Genomic DNA, 24619 nt, shown 5'->3' with positions numbered 1-24619 from the left:
CATTTTTTGAAACATGCCATAAAATGAGCTGTCAAAATGGATAGGCACATACAACAGGGTGGGCCCCACAGGGATCCACCCACCTCCGTGGATCTACATATCCACCAAAGTGTGGCCCAGATAGGACCTGTGGATAGAGTTGGGCATCGAGTCGAGTCAGACCGAGTTAGGGCTGACCCAACTCGATCCGGTTTTGAAATGGGCCTGACCCGAACTTGACCCAACTCTGTACTGAGTCCAGCATGCCTGACACAATCCGAGTCCAGGTCTAGCCTAGACTAATCTGGACTGAGTCCGACCCAGTCACAAGTACAGAGTCAGGTCAAGTCGAGTCAAGTGCAGCAAGTATCCCCGAGCTAAAATCACAACTCAAAACCTAGATTTACTTGCCGGAATTGCAACCTCTCCAACAACTTAAAACCTAGTTTTTTTTTTTACATATATGCATGAGTCGAATTTCGGATCGAGCCGAGTCAGTACCGAGTTGGATTTCGAGTCGGTTTTCGGGTCGAGTAGAGTTACTAGGTGACCCGAACTCGATTCAGTTTGAGTTTGGATTGGACAAAGTCAACTCGATTCGGATCGACTCACCCGCTCCGTTGAAATGGAGTCAGACGATTCAAGTTTGCTGAGTCGAGTCGTCACGTAGAGCAAAGATGCCGACTACAGATCATATAATTCCTCTATAACCTCACGACATCATGTCACTCCATGCTCTTCAAGGGCATTAGGCACAACATAACACTTATGCAGGATTTAATAATGACATGTCTAATTGTCTAAAATAGATATAGACCTTTTAAATGGCACACGAGAAGACCTATAATTCATCCGAACTGATCATTCATTCATACAATTACGAGTACACCATGGTAAAAAAAAATACATACCAATCAAGTGATCCTAAGCTTCCATTCAATAGCATGAAAATGGACAGTCAAGATTGACCACAGAAACAAAATAAATCCAATCATTATCTTGAAACATCTAGTGGATAGATGCCAATTTGTATTTCTTATGATTCTAAAGTGACACTTTGATTCAATGATTCTAACCATGAGATATATGGCTTATAAACAACTCCCAAGTAATACTTTGATCAAATGATTCTAACCATGTGATTTATGTCCCATAAACAACAGACGGATGTAACAAATCAGCCCCATTCAAAGGGTTAGTATAATCCAATACAGAGTGATTCTTGCACCATGGCTTGCTCCAGTTTTATGAATGAATGAATGGTTCATATCAACAATAGATTAGTGTTGTTTAAAAGGTTTGGAGACATTGCTAAGGTCCCCATGAAGATGGGGGCATTAGGCACACTCACACATGCAGATGTGCTCATCTATTCCATGTGGGGCCCACTTCTTGCACCACGACAGCCACACAATCTAAACTAATGCTTATCATGTACCCTGGGGCACACGATTATTTGGTCAGTAGAGGTACTTAGACATCCTTAAATATAGAAGATTTGTATCATTCTCTGTGAGAGGATATGCACCATACACCGGTTTTCAGTTTGAAATTGTGTGAAAGGCGCATACACGATTCAGTGATCCATATCATTGATCTTCCAGGCCCCACTGTGGATGCACCATGCCCCCAAATTATCCACAATCCACACAAGTTGCAAGTTTTGAATGCTTGGGAAATGCAAACATCATATCCTACTTCTCTGGCATGTGTGAGAATGAAATATAAATCCTGAAAAAATACATAAACACCTGCAACACTCAGACAATCAAGTAAAAGTTCTAGTTTCCACACCTTCAATCTCCAACAAAACAGTAGATAGAGACATCAAGCAAGTAAAAGGCCTTGTGAGTCATCTTTCAGATCAGAGATTCCATCCTTGCAACTCAGCAATCTCATGTCGAACCATCTGTTGGTTTGGTTTCTTCGGGCTTCGTTTTAGCAGGGGCCAAAGGGGACGAGCTGTCCGCCCCCATTTCAGTTTTGAGGTCATTGATGCTCTGCTCCAATTCATCTATCCTGGTACCCATTTCATCGAGTGGCTAGCAGTCAAGGAAACTCCCGAGGCATCCATTCATACAAGTCGTGCAAATGAAAAAGGCATTTTGTGGAGTTACATTTGGATACATGGGCAGCAGCATTGCCAATCTGAACTGCCCATTCAATCCAACAAACTCTTCCTGTGCCAGAAGGAAAATCACATCCATCACATGATTCTAACTTTCCATGGTCTGGTCACTTTCAACATAAGCATCCATTTTCAAAGACGGATTGGATGGATAGCTTCATCTGACCAGAGTAATGTTATAATGTCTAGATCCATAAGCAATCCAAGGTGGATTCAACCAAATTGGACTATCGAATTCCTGATTGGACCTACTCTTTTAAAGACGATCTTCACCATGCATTTCCGAACAAGGTGACACTCAAGATCAATGATAATGATTGTCCAAATAACCAAAATGAAACTAGATACATGGAAAGGTTCTCACAAACTCGGTATATTAAAGCATTCTTCAATAAAATGTGCATTAGTCATTGAACCTGCGTTTGGTTGCACCGTCAAATTTAATTGCAATAATAGCTCAATGATGCAGGTGGCCAAATTGCAATTGCTTTGCCTTGACATTCATATTGAAAGATAAGGCTCCCGATAGTAATTACATCACTTTCACGTCCGATTCAAAAGCAGTGCGACTATAATGTGAGGGTTACATCCTCATTATGAATGAGGGGATAAGTCATTATAGTTAGGCAAAAAAAAAAGGCATTATAGTTTGGCTGTTTCTTAAGCCGAATGATTGCAATTTTATTCGGGAGCTTCACTAAGCCAACACACGTGCAATAAAGCTCACGTCCACCCCACACATGTGCCAGCATGGCATGATAGATCCAAGATCCAATCCATCGGTTGGTATGGTACCGCTATATTGATATCTCAGCCCAAGAATCAGGTTGATCCATTGGTCAGGTGTGCCACAGTTTGCAAAACAAATGTTTGGCTCTGAAAAAGTTGGCTGGAGTTTTCTAAACCATTGACATGTTTCAATATTTGGGTCCACATGCTGACTGGACCAGATTTATTTTTGGGAAAACATGTACAAGGTAGAACCAACCTGATGGATGGATTCAATCTTGCACATATGTGCCATGCTGGCGCTCATGTGTCATGACACATAAGCTTTATTGCACACGTATGTGAACTTAGAAAAGCTCTTGATTAGGTTGTACCACCTGAACACAGTTTTAACTTTCAAGTTTGCATTGCAAGAAAGCACTGGTGAAAAAAGGATATTCTTTGAGACAATCGACTCAGACATTGCCTGGAATCTGCTTTGCTGCAAACAAAATTATTCAGTAACAAACAAGTACCCTGATTTTACTCCTAGAGAGATGCTATCATGATGCACGCTTCATGCTTATTCTCTGAAATGCCAATGTATCAACCCCACTGAACGCATGACAAACTTGTATGGTGATTGAGAGGCTGTTGATCTGGTGGACCCCAAACAAAAGATTGTAGTGATTGGACAAGTCAGAAGGTTTGATTGTTGTGCATTTAACCTGTTGAATGTGGACCCTTCTTCTTTTACTTCTTTTGTGTGGGTGTGTGTTGATAATCCCTTTTAAGGCCGCTAATTGGATGGCTACCCTTTGTTTCACAAACCTTCTACCCCAGTGACACTCCCGCCTCAGATCATGCTTCGGACTCACACTTTGACTCCTGCATTCTAGCTGTTTATACTAGACAACATTTTGAGAAGGACACTACCCTGCGCCCACACCCAAATCTATTGTCACCTCCTTCATGCTCCATGCAACCATATGACTACCACAATAAGATTCCACTGCTTTTTGGGATATGGGCCATCCATGCAATGGACTACCGGATCAACAGTCATGATCTCTGTAAGCAAGTGTCACGGACTCACGGTACAATAGAGATGTTTCCATGTATACTTTACAGAATTCCATGAAGCACCTGCATCATGGTAGCATTCTTGATTTTCTGAATTTTCAAATGGAAGGTGTTACAATGTGGACAAGAAACTCACCATCTGCATCAGAAGGTTTTGCACCTAGAAAATCAAAGGGAACAATACATCGTGTAAGCAAAGAGAAGATTGTACCGGGACTCAAATTTTATTCTCATTCAACAGCTTGAGAAACTAGTATATGAACAAGAGAAGCAAGCAGATAAAGAGCCACGGGATTTTCCATTTGCGGAATTTGTAAGCCCGCTATTGCTTCATTTTATTTACATTTGCAGATACAAAATAAAAGGGCTAGATGAATTATATTCATATTTGCATAATGGGATGGAATTGCCTGCTCCAAGTAGCAAAAGAAATGAACTCACAAAGGCAGTCATGTCAGCAGTGCTTTGTTTTTGATCGTCTGATTCTTGTCCGTCCTGCCAAAACCAATCATATAAGATCCTACTAAACATGCTCCAAAGAATACAATGAAACAATGAACTATTGTGCAGAATATGAGATAGAAAAGATAGTTATCTTTGCCAAATATATATATTTTTTTAATGTCATTTAAAGAAGTGAGAGATTCCGAAGGGGAGTACTCACAAAACCCAAAATCCAAATTCAAAGAAAAATTGCAAGTGGTGACTTAACATTAGAGGAGGCGCTGATTGTTTTGGCAAACAAGAATCCACATTTCAATATTGTCGTAGTCCAGATTTACCTAGGCACCTGGGTGAGTCCCTACTCCCTAGACTACTAGACCTAGGTCTATGATTCTATCACCTTGGCTGTCACAAATCTAGGTGGTTGCCCAGGGCTTTGGGCAGTTTCTTAGGAAATCGCCTCAGCTTCGCCCTTGGCCAAGGCAGTTGCCCACATCTTGGTTGGAAATCATTGCTCGTAAGGATTTTTTAATTTGTTCCACCTTTCAAAAGTGGGAAAATTAGTGGTCTCATTCATCATTCTAAACCCCCAAAAGAAAAAGAAAAATTTGTCCTTATCGTTCATGATCATAACCTCAGGGTTTGTAACTTCTATAATATTTTTTACCACCCACTGTTCTTGACATACCTAGTTATCATAATGGCTTCATTTTATGTAATTGTCGAATGATGTTATAGTTTTATAGTATTAAATTTGTCACATTGAGATTAGGTTTCCTCGCAAGAAATTAGTGTTTTTGTCAAAGTCCATCTCCTCTATTCACTGGGTGATCATTTAAGGTGCCTAGGGAAAACCTAGAGCCTTAGAGCCTACCAACCAATGCCGCCTCCTGACTTTTGGGGGTTCCCTACACATTGCAGGTTTCATCAGATCAACAATCAGAACCAACCATGGGCCCCACTCTTGCAGACTAGCATTGGGAAGATGGTAACTGGAAAGAGGGTTCAAGTTGTATCTAGATGCCTTTGTTTCAAGCCCAAACACTCACTTCACATTGATTTAATTATTCCATTTCTCCTATTAACCAAAACTCCCCATGCTCCCAACGGCTGGAGATAAAAATAAAGAAAGAATTCATAAAAAGCAAGTATTATATCAATTGTCAGTTAAAGAAAAAAGGAGCAGAATGCAGAAGTGCATAGCCGCTACCTTTTCAGTTCACCTCAGTCCTCGGATGTGTGCCCACCGGCAACTTCCATCAAGGAGACCCCCTTCCCCTTTTTTTATTTTTATGCTTAGTCGGTGAGGGTCCAAGTATGTTGTTAGTAAGGGCATGAGAGCAGGGCATGATCACAGTTTTAGCAATTGGAAGGGAGAATAACTATCCATTTCACGCCTACACTTCGTGGATATAAATGGGCAACTGAGATGTTTTGAGTCCATGACTCCATGTCAGGTATTAATGTGAATTTGCGAAGTTCTTTGAGGTCTATAGTGCATTTCTCAAAGCTCAAAACATTTCTCGCTAGTTTATTGGAGTGAACGATAGTAGAGCGGCCTATGATTTATTTAGCTTACCTATCAGGGCAGATTCCTGATCAAAATCAATTTGGGATCCGATGATAGCAAAGTTTGAAAAGAAATTGCACTCTTGGAAGCATAATTATCTTTCCTTCTAGGGTTGCATCACTCTTATTAAGTCCTCACTGACCAACCTTCCAGCATACTGCCTTTACTTTTTCAAATCATGGGGTCAGCTGCAAAGAGATTACAGTAAATGCAAGGGTAATGTTTTATGTTCAATAGCACCTGATAAAGTGGCAAGGAAGTTAAAATCAAGGGAGTTCAGGAATTGCGAAGATTAAGGAGAGCCTTGGGCTTTGGTCTCAAAACAGTGGGAGATATTGGGTGTGTCAATAACCAAATGCTCTTTGGAGTAACATCATGTGCACAAAATGTGGAGAGAGAGAGAGAGAGAGAGGTCAAAATCAGGGAGGGGATGGGAGAATTTTCAGTTCTTCGGTGTGGAAGAGCATTTGTAAGTTGGTTGATATTTCTGAGCTAGGTCACACCTTTAAGGAAGGATTTGCTCTAGTATTAAGCAGAGTATGATTTTAGAGGACTGCGTTGAAGTTGCTATCCAGGGCTATCTAGAGTTTTGTCAACAACATGGCAAGTGGGAAGGGCAATTATGAGTTTTTGTGGCAAAATAGTACAAAACATCTTCTTAAGAAAATTGGACATGGGGGTTTTGATAATCTTTTGTGGTTATTGAAGGACGTCTTTATGTCTAGAGAATGGATGCATAGGAGATATTTGGTTGTAACACGGACGGTGATTCTCTACATAAACCTATTTCTCGACTCACATGTCCACCTGTGGAACCCCTCCTTGTGCTTCTTTGTGGGAGAAACCAGAACCACCTAGGCTTGTAATTTTTTGTTGATTGTCAACAAAATCCTCGCTCTTGACCATCTCCAAAGTTGCCACCACCATCTTCCTGACATTTGCTTTGCGTGCAAGGCCATGGAAGAGTCGGGGAATGTTTAGCACTGTTTGTGATAGCCAAAGATAGGTGACCAGCATTTCCCAAAGCTAGAATTGGCTTCCTTTCAAGGTTAGAGGCATTGCAATGTGGAAGTTTCTTCCATATGCCATCCTTAGTAGGAATGTGAATAGGCTGAATTTTGGTCCAGGTCAAGGTCAGGTTGAGCCTAACTAAAAAATATAAGGCCCAAGATCAAACCTGACCAGAACAAGAAGGAGCCAAATTGTCCACATCCAAGCCCAACCCAATTAGAAGTTTGTCAAGCCCAAGCACAACCCCTTGACCAATTTCTACATGCATATTAAATTATTAATAGTATATAATGCATGAACATAAAATAATGTACTTTATTTTTAGGGATTTTGACCAAAATGGCCTCAAGGTTAGGTCAAATGTAGTCAATGGCCACCTTTTTCAAATTTTTTTTCTTTCTTTGGCCCTGAGAGCCTTTTCAATTTTTCAAAGGGACGAAACTGCCCTTTGCGTTGAGCCCAACACCCGTTAGGGCATGATGGCGAGAGCGATTTATTTTGCGTACAGCGAACTGACCCACCATGATTGATGTCTTTAATCCATGCCATCAATCCATTTCCATAGCTCATTTTGATGCATGAACTAAAAATTGAAGCATATCTAAAGCTAAAGTGGACCATAGCATAGGAAAAAGTGTGAATTGTGTGCCAACCATTGAAAACTTCTTGGGTGGCCAAAGAAGTTTTGGATGAAGCTGATATTTGTATTTTTTCATAATTTGACGTCTTTGTAACCTTATAAAAAGGTCGGATGACATATAAACATCATCGTGGGTCGTTGTAAGGTTTTGACGGTGAACATCATTATTCTCGTTGTTTCCTACAGTGTGGTCCGCTTGAGCTTTCGATATGATTCAATTTTGGGATAAGATCCTTCAAAACATATTAACGAAGTGGATCAAACACATACATCTATGGTGGGCCCCATGAACTTTAATTAGTATGCTTAAGTGTACTGAGTATCTCAATATGCAATCCTCTTCTGTGCAGGAGAAGCTTGGTTCAAAGCAAATCTCGATCCATCATGTTGGATCGCATGATCATGGGGCCCATTGGAAGGTATATCCAATCCATTGATGTTGTTTGTGGCCCACAATTTCTTAAGGAAGACATTAACTTCACCCTGTTATGACCTCTCTGTGGCTTACAACGATCAAAAACTCGCAATGGTGGCCGTCCAATGCCAAGTGTTTCATTATGGTGGGGTCCACCTGATCAGTAGATCTGGCTCATCCTTCAAACAATGGCCTTCCACTAAATTCCGATTAGAATGGACAGAGTGGATTGGACTCAAAATTCGTGATGGAACCTACCGACATTGTACGGAGCTCCTTTAGGTAGGGCCAACCCCGACCGCAGACCCCATTTACAACCCGAACCTCGACTCTCCCTCTTCCTTTCAAACTTTCTGTTGTGCGACCCAGTACCACCCCCGTCCGGCAAGTGTTTCTGGTGCACGAAGTTCACCATCATCTTCTCCGCCGTTTAAGCACCTTCTTCAACGTCTTAGGCCGAAAAAGGATGTGCCTTTGGTGGACAACGCTATTTCCAACAGATGGCAGCCCTAGGTAGGTGGAGCATCTCTGAAATGGTTTTCTTATGTATCTTTTTTTTTGTTTTCTGAATAGATTTTGTTATGGTTGTGGTCGAGGGCGACGGTTGAGGTTGTTGTCATGGGAAGAAGTGATTTCGATAAGGGTTTTGAGGTTCAGTTCGACAGTCGTAGATGTCATGTGGAGGACATGGAATGAGGTAGATTGGTGTTTTTTTAATGGATTGGCTTTGTTGTCATGTTGAAGGGTGAATGAAGGAGATAGACTCTCGTGGTTGTCATGTTGAAGAGGTCTGTCAACCTCGACCAATAATACATGACAACCATTAACCCAAGGAAATTTCAACCTTCATCCATTAAGGGTCGAGGTTAGCATGCATCGTAAACAACAATAGTTGTGGGTATAAGGGTCAAGGTTATCAATCTATCTGGATAACAACCTCGACCCTTAATGGATGATAACCTTGACCCATTCCGACTGATTGTCAACCTTGACCCATTCTGACTGATTGCTAAACTCGACCCTTAATGAATGATAACCTCGACCCATTCTGACTGATTGTTAAACTCGACCCTTAATAAATGATAACCTCAAACCCTTAATAGATGACAACGTCGACCCATCCTTATTGGTTGACAACCTTGATTACTTGGACCAATGTAATGTAGGTCCTGAAGAAACCAAGGACTACTTGCTTGGACTATGAGAACACAGCAGTTTTCCCGAAGTGCTCTGCTCAGTTTTTGAAGAATTGCATGTTAAATGATTTTGGCAGCTGTCCTATTAGAAAAGAGATGTTTAGGAATACTTGTATTTGTTGGATTTCCTGGTGGATGGATGGATGGCCCACGGTCAAATAATCCATTGTCTTATGCAGAGGCATATTAGTGACCTAACTTTCAATTTTCAGGACACCATCATGAATTTCACTGAGATGGACTTTGCCCTCATTATGAGAGGTGTGGACCCTATAGATCAAATGAGTCTGAAGTGGGTCAAGGAACAGGGAGAGAGAAAAGAAAGGGAATTAGGTAGACTTATTTATAGAAAGCATCTATGAAGGAGCATTTGAAAGAAGCCTTTCTCTCACTCCACAAGAAAAAGAAACACAAGGATGTAATGAAGCTGGCGATTTTGATTTGCGTCGAAAATCTAGTAGTTAGATCTCCAAGTAAGAATAGTTGTGTAAATAAGTACATAAATTTGGTAGTTAACTTAGATGAGTTCAATAGGTACACTTAGGGCGTTGTGGGGTACCAATATTTGAAAAAATGGGCTAATACTGCAATAAAGGGTGACTGCCCCCCTTCATACAACATATGTGGATGTGCATATGCGCTACAGGTAACTTATTGTTATCCTAATTCATTAAGGGTGTTTTGGTGTTTGTTTCCTATTTTTTAAATATTCAATACATGTCTTAACTTATGTGTAATGCATCATTTTGTGAATTAAACAGATATAGGCATACAAGCGATTCCCTCAGCTATCCGGCGATAGGGGATGGGTCGTAAGAAGAGCTCCCGTCCAAATTCTCTGAATCCTCAATTAGAAGTCATACAAAGTAGGCTGGTGTCCAGTCATATCTAGAGTCATCACACACGTGCCGGTAAGGGTGATTACTTATTATTGCGTGACAGTAATGTATTATGGTTATATCGTGTAACTGATAGATCATTATTGCTCTTGCAAATGGAGATTGCCAGAGAGCTTACACCCACCAAGGACAAGGAAGAGATAGACGTCAAAAATTACACTTCTAAGAAAGAAAAGGCTTCTCGAAAGGACAAGAGGACATAGGAGTCAGTGGAAAAGGTTGTGAAGAAATATGTGGCTAGGAAGAAGTTGGAGAGAAAAGAAGTGAGAGATGAAGTGAGGAAGTGAGAGGGGAACAAAGTGAAGCAGGCAAATTTTAGTGTCTCAATTGAGGAATAAGCAAGAAAAGTCTTTAGTCAGCACAACAATACGAAATTCGCTCTAAAGATTTTTGAAAATAGACTTGGGAACATCACACTAGATGTTGAGGAGTTGAGAAAGGAAATGAAGCAACTAAAAGAATAGAATGTCTCATTCTGTAAAAAGATTAAGCATTTGAGGAAAGAGTTTCATGCTAGTAAGGTATATTGGAAGCTCAAACGATGTGGCCCACCATAGATGTATACGTTTGATCCACTCCATTAATCTGTTTTGAATGATCATTTTAGGGTGTGATCCCAAAATTGAATCATATCGAAAACTCAAGTGGACCACACCACAAGAAACAATGGAAATAATGATGTTCACTGTCAAAACCTTACAACGGCCCACGGTGATGTTTATATGTCATCCAACCTTTTCATAAGGTCACAAAGACGTCGGATTATGGAAAAACACAAATATCAGCTTCATCCAAAACTTCTTTGGTCACCCAAGAAGTTTTCAATAGTAGGCACGCAATTCATACTTTTTCCTGCGTTGTGATTCACTTTAGCTTTGGATATGCTTCAATCTTCAGCTCATGCAATGAGCTATGAAAATGGATGGATGGCATGGATTAAAGACATCAATCACAGTGGGCTCTATAGAGTTACTGTACTAAGTACACTGTACGCAAAACAAATCCCTCCCGCCATCATGTCCTGACGGGCGCTAAGTTCAACGCAAAGGGCAGTTTCGTCCCTTTGAAAATTTAAAAAGGCTCTCAGGCCAAAGAAAGAAAAATTTTGAAAAGGTGGTCATTAACTACATTTGACCTAACCTTGAGGCCATTTTGGTCGAAATTCCTTATTTTTTTATCATAGCCAGGACCAAGCCAACCCAATCTAGTGGACTAATAAGCTTTACCTAAGCACATCTAGATTTTTTATTATTTTTTTAAGTTGACAAAATTTATTAGAAAGTTCGCAAAAAAAGAGCAGAGAATACAACAACTACACCCATCTAGGCCCAACTTTTTAAGAATTCGGAGATTCTTCTAACAATCTCCTCAGCCCTGGGCTAGATATTTTGAAAGCAGCAATCATTCCTCTCTCCAAATAGCCCAAAACACAGCCAAAATGAGACCCAAGTGCATCTAGATTACTTAGCAGGCCCCAAATTCAGACCCAACCTGAACAGACAAGCCTTGAAGTCTAGGCCCGAGCACAACCCATGACTGACCAGGCCCGAATAAACATCAGGCTGGTTTGACCCACCAACACCCTGATCCTTTGGAACGAAAGGAAAGGAATAAGCAAATTTTCAAAAGAAAGAAGAGATATCAAATCGAGGTGTTTGGGAACATAACAAAATTCTTATCTTAGTTGGGCCTTATCTTCAAAGAATAAGGTGTTGTTATGATGGATTCTCTCCAAATGGAAGGGATCTTGTTTAGTGGCACTGATGGGCCTTGAGAAGCAGCCCCTTTGGGATCATGGAAGCTTAACGTGGACGGTTTTTCCTGAGCCGAGGACCCTTCGGGTCTTGGTGGTATCCTTAGAGATACGGGAGGAGAGATTCTTGCAAGGTGGAAGATAAAGTGCTTCAAGAGAGGGCTTCTTATGCTAGATAACTATTAGTTCAAACACTTTGGTGGAGGCATAACCAAGGAAGGTTTGGCAGCATGGAGGTTGGCCTTTATTTTGCAAAAAATAAAATAAAATAAAAAATAATAAAAGTTGGTATGCAGAAATCAAAGACTTATTGTCAAGGTTCGACATTTTGTTTTCCTTTATATCTAGGAAAGGCAATTGCCTTAGCTAAAGAAGAGGTTGCCTTATACTTTTTTTTTGCATTAGGTATCTCATATCTGGGACTCATTTCCCCTCTGAAGTACTTTCTTATTCTAAATACAATCATTATTCATCACGAAGCAAGGATTCATCTCAAGAGAAACAAAACCGAATCTTCAAGAGTCTATTGCATACAATGAAAGAAGCTCAAATCAAAGTAAAACACCAAACACATTATTTGATTAGTAATAAAAGCCTAGAAACGAGAATGGGGTCCGAGGGAAATAGAAGATATCATGTGCCTTATGTACACAATGGACCTTGAAACGGGAAAAGGATAGGAAGGGGGAAAAAAGTTGTCACTTGATAACCAAATTTTCAATTTTTTTTTGTTTGGTAATTCATGCTCAGTTTGTGCTCTTCCATTTTTCAAGGGAAACAGATTTTATTGAAAAGGAAAAATAACATCAAGAAGCTAACCACAACAGGGCAGCAGAGGGAGCATTACAACATGAACAATGCACGCTTCTACAACACGAACTAAGTACCAATGCTAGCTAAACATTGACACCAGCAAACACGGTCTAGCTGCACCAGATTTAGCAGGCTGTCTACCAACTCATTCACCTCTCTCTAAACCTGTATAAAAGAGATTAGCTTCCCTCTACATAGAATCAATACCTTCCTCAATTAGATGAACCAGCATCGATGGAGCTCCTTCAGAATCAGCCCAAGTGATAGCATTGAAAGAGTCAACTTCTACCATGGCCAGAAAGAACCTCTTGTCCACTATAAAACTGCTTGCAACAGAGCAACCACTTCAACATAACTGGAGCCTTGGATACCAATCGGCCCTAAAAATGCAGCGTGAATGTTCCCATTGTGGTCCCAAAAAACACCTCCGTGCCTGCGAAGCCCGGTTTACCAAAGGTGCATCCATCACAATTAACTTTGAATACACCATGCAGAGGCAGCTTCCAAACTTCCTGTACCTTCTGATTCCACTTCAGGACTTCACGACAATGCATGTTTATGGGTTTACAAACTGCATCCCACGCAACCAGACGGAACTTGGGACCCTCGTTGCTATTGTTCCACAGGGATCTTTTCTAATGGCTTCCATCTTTGAGGGTTTTTTTTTTTTTTTTTTTTTTGTGAGAAATGATAATTTATTAAAGAGCCAAAAGGAAGAAAAATAGCAAAAACAAAAGAAAAGCAAAACAAACCCAGCCACATGAGGGTTAAGAACCCCAATCCTGAATAAACAAAAGCACCTTCCTGACAATAGAACCTAAGGAATTACTAATATTCCTGAAACACCAACTGTTCCTTTCCAACCAAATAGACCAGAGCACCGCGACAAAGGCAAGCCACCACTTTAACTTGTCTTTAGAACGGGGGGCGTGCCACGGAAGGAACAACTCCTCCATCATCTTTGGCATGACCCACGGAACATTAAAGACCAGAAGAACCCCATCCCAAACCCCCTTTGCAACAGAGCAATGGATGAAGATATGCTTGACCGATTCCTCGTTGTTCAAGGAGAGAAGGCAAACGTTGGGCAACACCAACGCTCTTGCACAAATTATCCACCATCAGAATCATGTTCCTGCCTGTCAGCCGTGCGAGTGCCACCACCTTTGAATGATCTAGCTTTGAGGATATTTTAACAGAACATATGAAAATGGATAGGATATACGTCAGAAGGCTTGACAATACCTCTTTGATGAGAGTGATCCTTCCACCCAAAGAAAACAAGACCCCTTGACTGGAACCCATCAGAGACTCAGGCTTTGTTACCTTTGGATTCAAAGATTGAAGTTTTAATTCCCTGCTCTGCAAAAGGCCTCTCCAAATTCGCAGCTTGAAGTTCAGAGGTAGTTTGGAATTGAAGGCTTGAATTCCTCCAAAAAAAGACTTCTTAAAGTGTTCCATGAAGCATTTGCTGACTCCTACAAATGATAAGATCCCGTCTTTGTGCTTGATCGCTGAGATGCAATTGACCCTCCTAGCATTCGCTACTTTATGGAAGTACGTCATGTTCCCCTCTCCTTCTACATACCTCTCCCTTGGCAGCTAATTCCAATGGATTTCCTCCCTCCTGAACAGAGCCTCCAACTCTTTGATGATAAGCATCTTCCTTTCCTCTTTCTCAGTAGATAGGTTACCTTCCTCGTCTCTTTCCAATTCTGCAAATGCTCTCTGCAATTCTGCTTCTTTCCTAAGGTACCGTATTCTCAAACTGAACCTTACTCCAATCCTTCAATTTGCTTTTTAGGAGTTTCGGCTTCTCACAAAATACGTAACCCACCTTACCTTGAACTTCGAAATCAAACCACCACTCTTTCACGGATGACTGAAAGGAAGGGCAATAGACCCACAAGATCTCGAACCAACGGGCTTAGCACCCCAAGATTCGAACTTGGTGGAAAAGAATAGTAGATTATGATCGGACATTCTTCTAGAAAGGGCTTTCGGGTAAGCTTCAGGAAACTGTACCTCTCGGCAGCTAGAGATAAGAAATCTGTCGATTGTGCTCATTAAATGGTTCCCCTGTTTGTTTGTCCAGGTGAATTTCACACCATGAAGGGGGATATCCATCAGCTCTAGGATGTTGATAAACTGATTGAAAGTTTGAAACGAATTATGCTTGACGTCATTCTGGACGCCCCTCTCTTCTTATGGCCACACCTAATGACATTGAGGTTACCCCCCAAGCACCAAGGGAGTGAAGGGACCCTCCACCTAGCTTGGACCCCTTGCAACACTTCCTAAAATTTTAGCTGCAGAGTAGCATCATTTAGACCATAGACAGCAAAAAGGCACCATGGGCTCCCACCCACCAACACCCACTTGATCTTGCAACAGGGACACTGCCCACCGACCGATTACAGCGTCATTGCATCACAGCTCTTGATGAGCAAGGCATCCCATATCACGAGAATGCTCCCTAACCTCTCTTCTTACATTAGGTCATTCAAACAACCCTCGTTGCCCCAGAGCTCCTTTACGAGAAAGGCATCATAGAGTTCTTCTTCTTCTTCTTCTTGTCACTAGGAAAATGAGGATTGTTGAGACTCAAATATTGCATAATTTTCCCCATTTATATCTTGGTTTTATGAACATGAATCAGCTTAATATTCTATTTTTCTCATGTTTGTGTTGCATGGTGAATTTAAGAGCTTGGATTGAAAAGGGTGCTAAAAGCATAAATTTGATACTCAAGAATCACCAAGGCAAGGGATGGATCTTAAGAGACCAAGATTGAGGAATTCACATGCCAAAGATCCAAGAAAACCAAGTGAGGAATGAAGATAATCAAAGATTTGAAGTGAAGGAATCCTAAAATCGTCTTGAAAAAGCGTATTCTAAAACTCTGAAGTCTATGTTGGAAAATTGCGAAGAGTGAAGTCTATTTTAGCAAACTGGGTAAATTTGAGGCGGTTTCTAGAGTTTTCCAACTTTGTGCGAAAGTTGGAGTTCCCCACTTAAAAATAGGGCTTCACGGGGCATTCTTAATCATCATTCAAGGCATTCTAAAGCAAGATCTAGGGTTTTTAGAGAGTTTTATCTAGGATTTTTGGAAAGTTGCATAGTTTTAATTTGTTTTTCTTTACGAGCTTTTATTTTTTCTTGTTATTTTTCTATTTTGCAATTTAATTATGTTTTTCTAAGTTCCCTCTAGCGCAAGCTAGAAGGCAAGCACATTGGTTTAATGTTTTCATAGTTATGATGATTGATTATTTTAATGATGAAAAGAATGGTGTATGCATGTTATCTATTGTTTAGGTTTAGTTTTTTATCCTAACATGAGATCCATATGTTTCCATCATATGAGATCTACATTAATGGATAGGCTTACCCTGGATCAATTAGATTTCCTAGATATGAGAGATTCTCAACCTACTACATTTCTTTGATTTATTATCTTATAGATATGAATTCTTAAAATCACTGACGCTTGAGAATATATATCAATGGTGCAAATCAATGATTTTTTAATCTTTTATATCATTTATTTAAAATGTTTAAATTGTTTTATTTTCCGATTAGGCCGACCATAATGCTTGTGTTATCCAAGTCATCATGATTTTGGAACATTAACCTATGTGTGGAACTTTGAAGCTAGGGTGTTGTTTTCATTCAGTTGAATTACATCCATTCAAAACTCACAAAATCAAATCATCAGTTTAGTTTTATTACTTAGTTTGTTTTGCATTTGATTTTCTCCTTCTCGCAATTCATCTCCCTGTGGGATCAACCCTGTATTCACGGGATACTACTTATGAACCTCTGCACTTTGAGGCAAGTTCTCAAGTGCCAATGATTTTAAGAATTCATATCTATAAGAGAATGAATCAAAAAAATGTAACAGGTTGAGAACCTCTCTTATCTAGGAAATCTAATTGATCCAGGGTAAGTCTATCCATCAATGTGGATCTCGCATGATGGAAACATATGGATCTCACATCAAGATCAAAAACTAAACATAAACAATAGATAACATGCATGCACCATTCTTCTCATCATTAAAATAATCAATCATCATAACTATGAAAACATTAAACCAATGTGCTTCCCTTCTAGCTTGGGCTAGAGGGAACTTAGAAAAACATAATTAAATTGCAAAATAGAAAAGCAACAAGAAAAAATAAAAAGCTTGTAAAGAAAAATAAATTAAAACTATAAAACTTTCCAAAAACTATAGATAAAACTCTCTAAAAACGCTAGATCTTGCTTTGGAATGCCTTGAATGATGCTTAGAAATGCCCTGGGAAGCCCTATTTATAAGTGGGGAACTTCAACTTTCACACCAAGTTGGAAAACTCTAGAAACCGCCTCAAATTTACGCAGTTTGCTAAAATAGACTTCACTCTGCGCAGTTTCCCAAAATAAACTTCAGAGTTTTAGAATACGCTTTTTTTGGACGATTTCAGGATTCCTTTTCTTTACTTCAAATCTTTGATTCTCTTCATTCCTCACTTGGTTCTCTTGGATCTTTAGCATGTGAATTCTTCAATCTTCGTCTCCTAAGATCCATCCCTTGCCTTGGTGATTCTTGAGTATCAATTCATGCTTTTAGCACCCTTTTCAATCCAAGCTCTTAAATTCACCATGCAACACTAACATGAGAAAAATAAAACATTAAGCTGATTCATGTTCATAAAACCAAGATATAAATGGGGGGAAATTATGCAATATTTGAGTCTCAACAAGGATTCTCACTCGTTAACTTTCACCATATCCCTGGTTGCTTGCCTTTTATCAATGCAACCTAGCCTTCTTATGTTCCATGATTAGATATTCATTGAACCTATTACCCAACTCAACCCTACCTCAACATTACCAACCTGCCTATTAGCAAAGTTTACAGTACAGTGCAAGTTGATAAGCTCTTTATGACCTTTAGGGGTCTTTAGAGATTGTTTGACTGCAACCGTCGATCTCCCAGCCAACCTCCTTTCCTCTATGCTTGACAAGATAGCTCTGAAATTACCCTCCTCCCATTTTATACCAACTCCCAATTCTTTCACTAGTTTCTCCAATATCTTCTTGACCCATGGAGACTCCCCTTTCTTTTCGCCTGAGGGAGGAACAAGCACAAGACTCACAACCACCAACATGGTCATAGATTCCTTCTCTCTGACCCAAGACACCCTCAAGCCCAAGGGACTTAAGACTACCCTCCCCTCCTCCCACCCTTCTACTATTGCCACTGCCAACCCGAAAATCTTCCCTTCAACACTCAGATTCCCAAACTAATACCCCATCTCCCATCCCAAAAGCCTCCTAACCTCCCATGCCACCTACATCCCCTTCAAACGGCATGACTAACCCTAGGCGGGCATTGCCTCTTCCACCAATGAGGATTTGCACTCTCTTACACTCATCTCTTTTCCAAGGAGAACCTAAATCCAAGCTCACGTTCATTTCCAAGTCCAAGATCTCCGCATTTGACGCTAGATGGGGCTAAGTATAGGATGTCAACATCCCACTACCAACCCCCGAAAGAAGGCCAACGCTCCAACAATCATTGGAGGACACAAGACCCCCCAGTTGTCCATCAATCAAAGCTTTAATTAGAACCTTGGAAGATCCTAAGGCCAACTATACCCTATTGGACACCTTAGACAAAGCCCGTTGTCCCAATTTTGAAATATGAATCAAATTTGAATGGTATTCAAAAAACATCATAGCCCAATTCACATCCTCCTACCTCTCCACTATCGTATGGCGGATTTGAAGAGCAATGAGTTTCGATATATTTCCTCTTATTCATCAGAGTTGGCATGATTGCCCAATGACAAGGCAAGCAACAGCTACTTGATGAGTCATGTGATGCATCACATGAGCAGGATACCTCACCCCCACCAATCTTCTCCTTTCCCTTCTTCGACCAGAGCTAAGAACTAACTTGGTTATTGAAATCCAGCGAAGCCTCACCCACCTTCTCCGGTGCCAGGGATCCACCGTTGCGTGGCTTAGAGATCGACGGAGGTAAGCAAAGACCGAGAATGATAACCCATCTACGATAAGATTCAGTTCCTTTCCTAGTATTGCCTCCGATATCAGCAATATTCTTAGTCTAGCATACATCAAGTAAGAATGGTCTAATGTCATTGGATCCATTTCGAAGACATCCCAAATTTCGATCCAAGGGCCTTAATAACCGTAAGGTCCCTAGCAAGCACTAGTATACCAAGGAGACTGATCCCAATGCCTTTCATTTGTAAGAACCACCACCAATTTCCATCCTTCTACCTTAGCAAAACCGAGATTTCTTAGCATCCTCTCATCTTTTGCAAAATCCTCTAGGTCTTCTTTGGATTTAAAAGATGGGAGGAATGATGCGGGAAGGAGCCTCGCGACATTGATTCCTAAGGCTGCAAAGTTGGTTTCCTTGATGCCATCCACAATATTAACAAACGACATGTTATCGGTGGCAATGGTGGCCACCAAACTTAAGAGACCAGATTGGATCTTCTCTTCCTACCCCTCCAAGACGGGAGATGCCCTCTACAAAGCTTCCTTGTAGAACCCTCTATAGCTCATTGTCTTCTTTCCGAAAACTTTCTCATTCGATGGCCTGTGAATGGGCGCCCTATTCTACCTGCGATATTGATCCCATCATCTATAGTCATGGCTATGCTGATGGAGACCTTTCCCTCGAGGATTCCACCGTTCATCACCTGCATTACATTCGAGGCCTCTTCCTCATACTAGAAACGCACAAAAGAAAAGCCTCTGCTCTTGCGAGTTTGTTTTCTATAGGTATGAAAACATCAAACACCACTCCATATTTCCTAAAGACCTCAGCCATATCCTTTGCCTTGGGGAATATTTCTGACAGACAAGCTAATTCTCCCTTTCTTCCTTCTATGATTTTGAATCTTCAACCACCCTTCTTCCCCCATGATCAAATAGTGCCCTAGAAGACCACTTTATAAGGAATCCCCTTGCACTAAAAGCAGACCAGCAAAATGGTTGGCAAATTTATACATCCCTTCACCAAAAATTTGATGCATACACTCCAGTCAAACCCCTTTACCAGTGAAACTAGAGAAGAATTTCGCCAAAGAAATTGTAAATGAATTATAAACCCCTTCACCACTTAGCGCATGCATATCCCATGAATCAAATATCATGACCTTGCTTTTGGAAGGACTACAGTTTTGTACATGATTCCCAAAAGTAGCCATCTTCACTCCCAGCTTAAACAAGTGCACAACCAATGAAGAGCAACTAGACATCTTTTATAGATTGTCAGTTGCCTAAGAATCCTGAATTTTTCTACTTGGATCTCTTCAAAATTGTGGGTAATCCAATAATGCTGGTGTATCTTTCTACCTACGTAAATTGTTACCAGCTGTTGGCGCCTTTTCCCTCAAGTTCCCACATTCTTTGGTGAATTAGTTTGCCTTGGTACCACCAAGCTTTAGAAGAAAGAGCATTAGACGATCTTCATAGGTGAGACACCATTTACTTGTAGAGTCAATGAGGGCATTGACATAAACATCATTTCATGAGCTCTAGCCATGCAACTTGGCTATGGACACGAATTATAAAACTCGGGAACCCTACATATGTCAAAACAATATACATAATGCTATTGGAAAATGTATTATTATATATTTTTTACTTCATATATACATGAGCTACAGGAAAATGATTTAAGCGATTACGACTACATAAGTTTTATGTATGAGTTATGAATACTATTAAAATCAAGGTATCCAAAAATTGTGACAACAATTATGTAACAGTAATGGTGGCAACCAGTACGTGTATTGGGGCCAAAATAGTTTCTTCTTCTTCTTTTTTGATACCTTGATTTTAATAGTTTAGGGCCATAACGATCGATTTTGCTGGTATCGTAACAGTAATGATGGTGACTGTAACCGTTATCATACACCATGACAAGAATAAAAGATAAGTTTCTTCCTAATAGAAGTGTCAGCATGTACCAAGCAAGTGTGCCGACCTAACTCGATTGCCTGTCACTATAGTTTTCTCAGAAAGCAAGGGTGTCCTTGTTATGTTATTCTTTAGTTTTTAAGGAATTTAGCCACTTCCAATCAGTGGAATTGATAAAGATTGGGATAAAAATATAATAGCCTAAGAGAAGAGTCTAAAGAGTTGCTAAAAATAATTTTTTGATGTACGCCGTTCAATTTTAATGACCGCCAGGACTGCATTATATGGAAAGTAGACAAATCGTCTACCTTTTCGGTCAAATCTTTCTTCAAGGACCTTTCGGCCTCCACCAATGATTCCTCCATTCAGCACCCTCACTTCATTTGGAAGTACGCCGTTCCCCCAAAACTTCACGTATTCGGATGGCTGGCTGGGAAGAATCGCATCCTCACCATCGACAACCTGAGGAAAAAAGGAATGATCCTCCCTAATGTGTGCATTTGCTGTGTGGCCGCTGAAGAGACCGTGAACCATTTATTGATCCACTGTTCCTTCGCCAACTCTATTTGGACAGCCATTCTTTCTTGTTTCAAAATTAAGTGGTGCTTTCCTAGGGACGTAGACACGCTTCTTAAGGCTTGGCATGGCGTTCGTCTTCGCAAACCTCTTTCTAGACTATGGCGTATGGCCATTTTGGCGACTTGGTGGGCTGTTTGGATCGAACGGAACAATTGTTGTTTTCGGAATGAGTCGAAGCCCCCTCATTTAGCGTGCTCTTTTGTTAAGTGTTTTATTGCTGAATGGGCTACCCATATGGATGGGCCTGATGTTGATCTTCGGTTTCTTAACGCTTCCTAGGTGCTGCTATCTCAGCAGTCCCTTTTCCCTGTTTTTCTTTTCCTTTTCCTTTAATGCAAAGTTATCTTTCAAAAAAATAAATAAATAAATAAATTTTGATGTTGGTTTTCTTAGTATTTTTTACTGCACACGTGGTATGTATATGAATGTCCAAACCATTCATTCATCAAAAGGATCTGTAATGGACTAGAAACAAATAATTACAACGACCGAAGAATCCTTGCCATGTAAAAGTTGTCGTCATCATCATCTAAGCCTTATCACAATTAACTTGCCATCCCCACTCTATCAGGACAGACCCTTGCATGAATTTGGAATGTCATATTATGAAATAAGTTTCATGCCAATTACCAACCTAACACAAGCCTCCTCCTTTATCCGGGATGAGGACTGGCAATGAGAGCACAAAACTCCCAAGAGCACAATGTAATAGACTATTACATAGCTTCACTACAATCAAGCACCATCTAATAATCTCTTATATTAGCTCAATTACCATGTAAAACTTGAGGCACAAAAGATGGATCCAAATTTCAGCGATTTTTGCGCACCACTTTTAAACAGTTAAGATCTTCCAATCGTGATTTTTGGCCTGTCACCCGTTCATGGTTGCCCCTGATGAATAAGCAATTTGCATCACCATACACATACACCATGTGTGCATGTAGAAAGTGAAGGCACAAAAATTACAAGCTTCTTAGGGGCATTGGATCTCTTTCCTTAGGATCAAATACTCCAAGGAAGCAAAAACATGTTATGTTGAAAGGAATTAAAAGTTCTATATCAACTTCTTCTACCCTCTAGCAGGGGAAAAGGCTTTTGCTTTGGAGACTTGTAGATGCATATGAACTTTGGCTACTTTAGGGGCCAATTTCATCTCGCAAACAGAGAAGACAATAATTCTATCTACAGGGTGAAACCCACCTAATGAACAACTTTGATGTCTCACACATGGCAAGATGGCACTGGCACATGTGACCATGTGCAGATGCTGGAGATTCCTGTGGGCAATCGTTAAAGCCCCAAATTCACATATAACATCCACCACTACATGCATAAATTCATAAGCATAAATATTTGGAAGGAACTGATCCAGTGACTATAGAGGTATCTTATGCCCATGCCAATTCCTCCCATGTGGCATGTACATATAATATCGGTATTGTTCATTCAGTAGGTCTGATGGGAAATGGGCAATAGACTAGAAACCCCAATGTTTGGACGTCCCTATCCTTTAAGTAGTGACATACAAATAGAGTTTAAAAACACGAGCCGACTCGCCTGAGTCAACTTGACTCGAACATATTTCATCAATACTAGAAAAGGCTATCAACTTGGTCAAAGCTCAGCCAATAGTCCAGAAAAAAAAAAAAAAACTCAATAGAACTCGGGAGATAATCTATTACCCAAAACCCAAACAGAAACTCGACAAAAACCCGAGCCAGCTTGCCAAGACTTGCCAATATTTACGTATTATTGTATTTTAAATGTTAAGTATAACTGAAAAGTTCTCCAAATTATTTAAATAGTGCACTCAAGTCAATGCTAAAAGATAAATAAAATGTAATTTAGCCTGCATTCAGTGTGAAAAAAGCCCATTTCTTAAATGGTTTGGATAACAAGACAAGGCAGCTTTTGGTTAGTGGCCACTGGCCAGCCACAGAAAGCCCATGAGATACATTCTTCGGAACATTAAACACATGCCACGTGTATGGTACAGGATATCGATGGACAGATAAGCATCATATCTCATCTTCGGAAATGGCGACTACAGTCATCATGCACCAGAAAATGGTGGTGATTCATCCACCACACCCCTGGCATGCATCCACATCAATCAACGGTATCCAAACAGCGGGGCCCGTTGTGGATAGAGCCTGTTCAGAGCATCACACTGATCCCACCTCCGATCGGTGTCCATCAAATTGACGGCGAGAATGGATGTTTAAGATCATAACGAGGCCCACGATTTGCACAGATCGGGTTCCCATACATGCAACTTAAGCGAACTACAATCTACCACCATTTATAAAATTTGCAGGGAACTCATATCATGATCTACCACTGAGAAATGTAGAATGTACGTTCTTCATACACATGTGTACGTATGCGTATTCGTAGTCGTACAGAGAAAGTGAGTGCAGATTTGGGTTTTTAGGGCAAAGAAAATGAAAATCTCCAAATCCCTAAAATCCAGGATAACACGAGAGAAAAGAGTATAAATATTCGAAAATACGTAGAGAAGGTATTATGGGACAATGATATATACGTATCTGAAACGAAAACGCACGAAAAATACATACCATTTTTCAGAAGCTGTTCTTGCGCTGCTCTCTCTCGCTCTCTCGCAATCTCTATGTGAGGGGAAGACACTTCAAAAAGGAGGGGAAAGCATTGAAGGGATGAAATTCCAAATTTGCCCTTTTGTTTTTTATTTAAATACGGATATACCACGACAGCGGATTCAGTCAGATCTGGCCTTGGCCGTGGGGCACACTTTGATTTATGCGTTGTATATCCACGCCGTTCATCCGTTTTTACATATTATTTTAGCACATTAGAAAAAAATAGAGGTAAATATAAATCTCATATGGACCACACCACAGGAAACAGGGTGATTAACCATTAAAAACTTCTTGTGGGCCATAAAAGTGTTGGATCAAGCTGATATTTGTTTTTTTACTTCATCTAGATATTTTTGACATTATTAACAGGTTGGATTGATAATAAAAATTATGGTGGGCCTTAGGAAGTTTTTAATTATAGCTGTTCAGTCACCATTGTTTCATGTGGTGTGGTCCACCTTAGATTTGGTTATGCTTCATTTTTGGTTTCACGTTCTAAAATGATCCGTAAAAACTGATGGACGGCGTGGATATACAACATGTGAATCAAGGTAGACCCTACCTGACTGAATCCGCGCTCCTGCTGGTAATAGGTTTCGAGGTTTTTTTGATAGGCCCCACATACGCCCTTACATCAGAGCCGTGCATGAGATGGCCCGAGCCATGAAGATGGTCATATCAAAAAAATCTGGTTGGTTTATTAATGCAGTGGGCCAGAAGTGTACGTTGAGTGTGAACAGTTGGCTGGTTAATTTAGACCATCCATTCTCTCCGTGCAGGGACATCGCATGTGATGAGTGGACCAACCGTTTTTCAGCCATCTATTTGCCGGGGGA

At 40.4% G+C, this 24619-nt stretch overlaps 1 protein-coding gene across 3 annotated transcripts; it reads right to left on the bottom strand.

Moving 5' to 3' along the window:
* Positions 1 to 1671: 1671 nt before the first annotated feature.
* LOC131251012 (heat shock factor-binding protein-like) lies at positions 1672 to 23869 on the bottom strand. Of its 3 annotated transcripts, XM_058251455.1 has the most exons (5): positions 23742 to 23848; positions 4340 to 4393; positions 4035 to 4058; positions 3275 to 3317; positions 1672 to 2017 (listed from the first exon to the last, which is right to left on the bottom strand). In XM_058251455.1, the coding sequence occupies exons 1-5, from the start codon at positions 23742 to 23744 to the stop codon at positions 1875 to 1877; spliced, it is 267 nt and encodes an 88-aa protein (XP_058107438.1). In that variant the 5' UTR covers positions 23745 to 23848; the 3' UTR covers positions 1672 to 1874. The 3 variants fall into 3 exon arrangements, 1 of the variants encoding a protein (XP_058107438.1); XR_009173546.1 differs by having other exon boundaries at positions 1672 to 3317; positions 3352 to 4058; positions 23742 to 23869; XR_009173547.1 differs by having other exon boundaries at positions 1672 to 3309; positions 23742 to 23868.
* Positions 23870 to 24619: the final 750 nt, after the last annotated feature.

Source organism: Magnolia sinica, chromosome 7 (genome assembly GCF_029962835.1).
Source record: "Magnolia sinica isolate HGM2019 chromosome 7, MsV1, whole genome shotgun sequence".
NCBI lineage: Eukaryota > Viridiplantae > Streptophyta > Magnoliopsida > Magnoliales > Magnoliaceae > Magnolia > Magnolia sinica.
The sequence above is the reverse complement of the archived record's forward strand: the minus strand, read 5'-3'. Positions and strand labels throughout refer to the sequence as shown.

Excerpts from the sequence above, each read along its gene's own strand:
- LOC131251012 (XM_058251455.1), bottom strand. Across the intron at positions 3,318-4,034 it reads AAAACCTTCTGATGCAGATG|CAAAGCAGATTCCAGGCAAT; the intron begins GTGAGTTTCTTG and ends TTTTGTTTGCAG. Across the intron at positions 2,018-3,274 it reads TGAGTCGATTGTCTCAAAGA|TCGATGAAATGGGTACCAGG; the intron begins ATATCCTTTTTT and ends ACTGCTAGCCAC.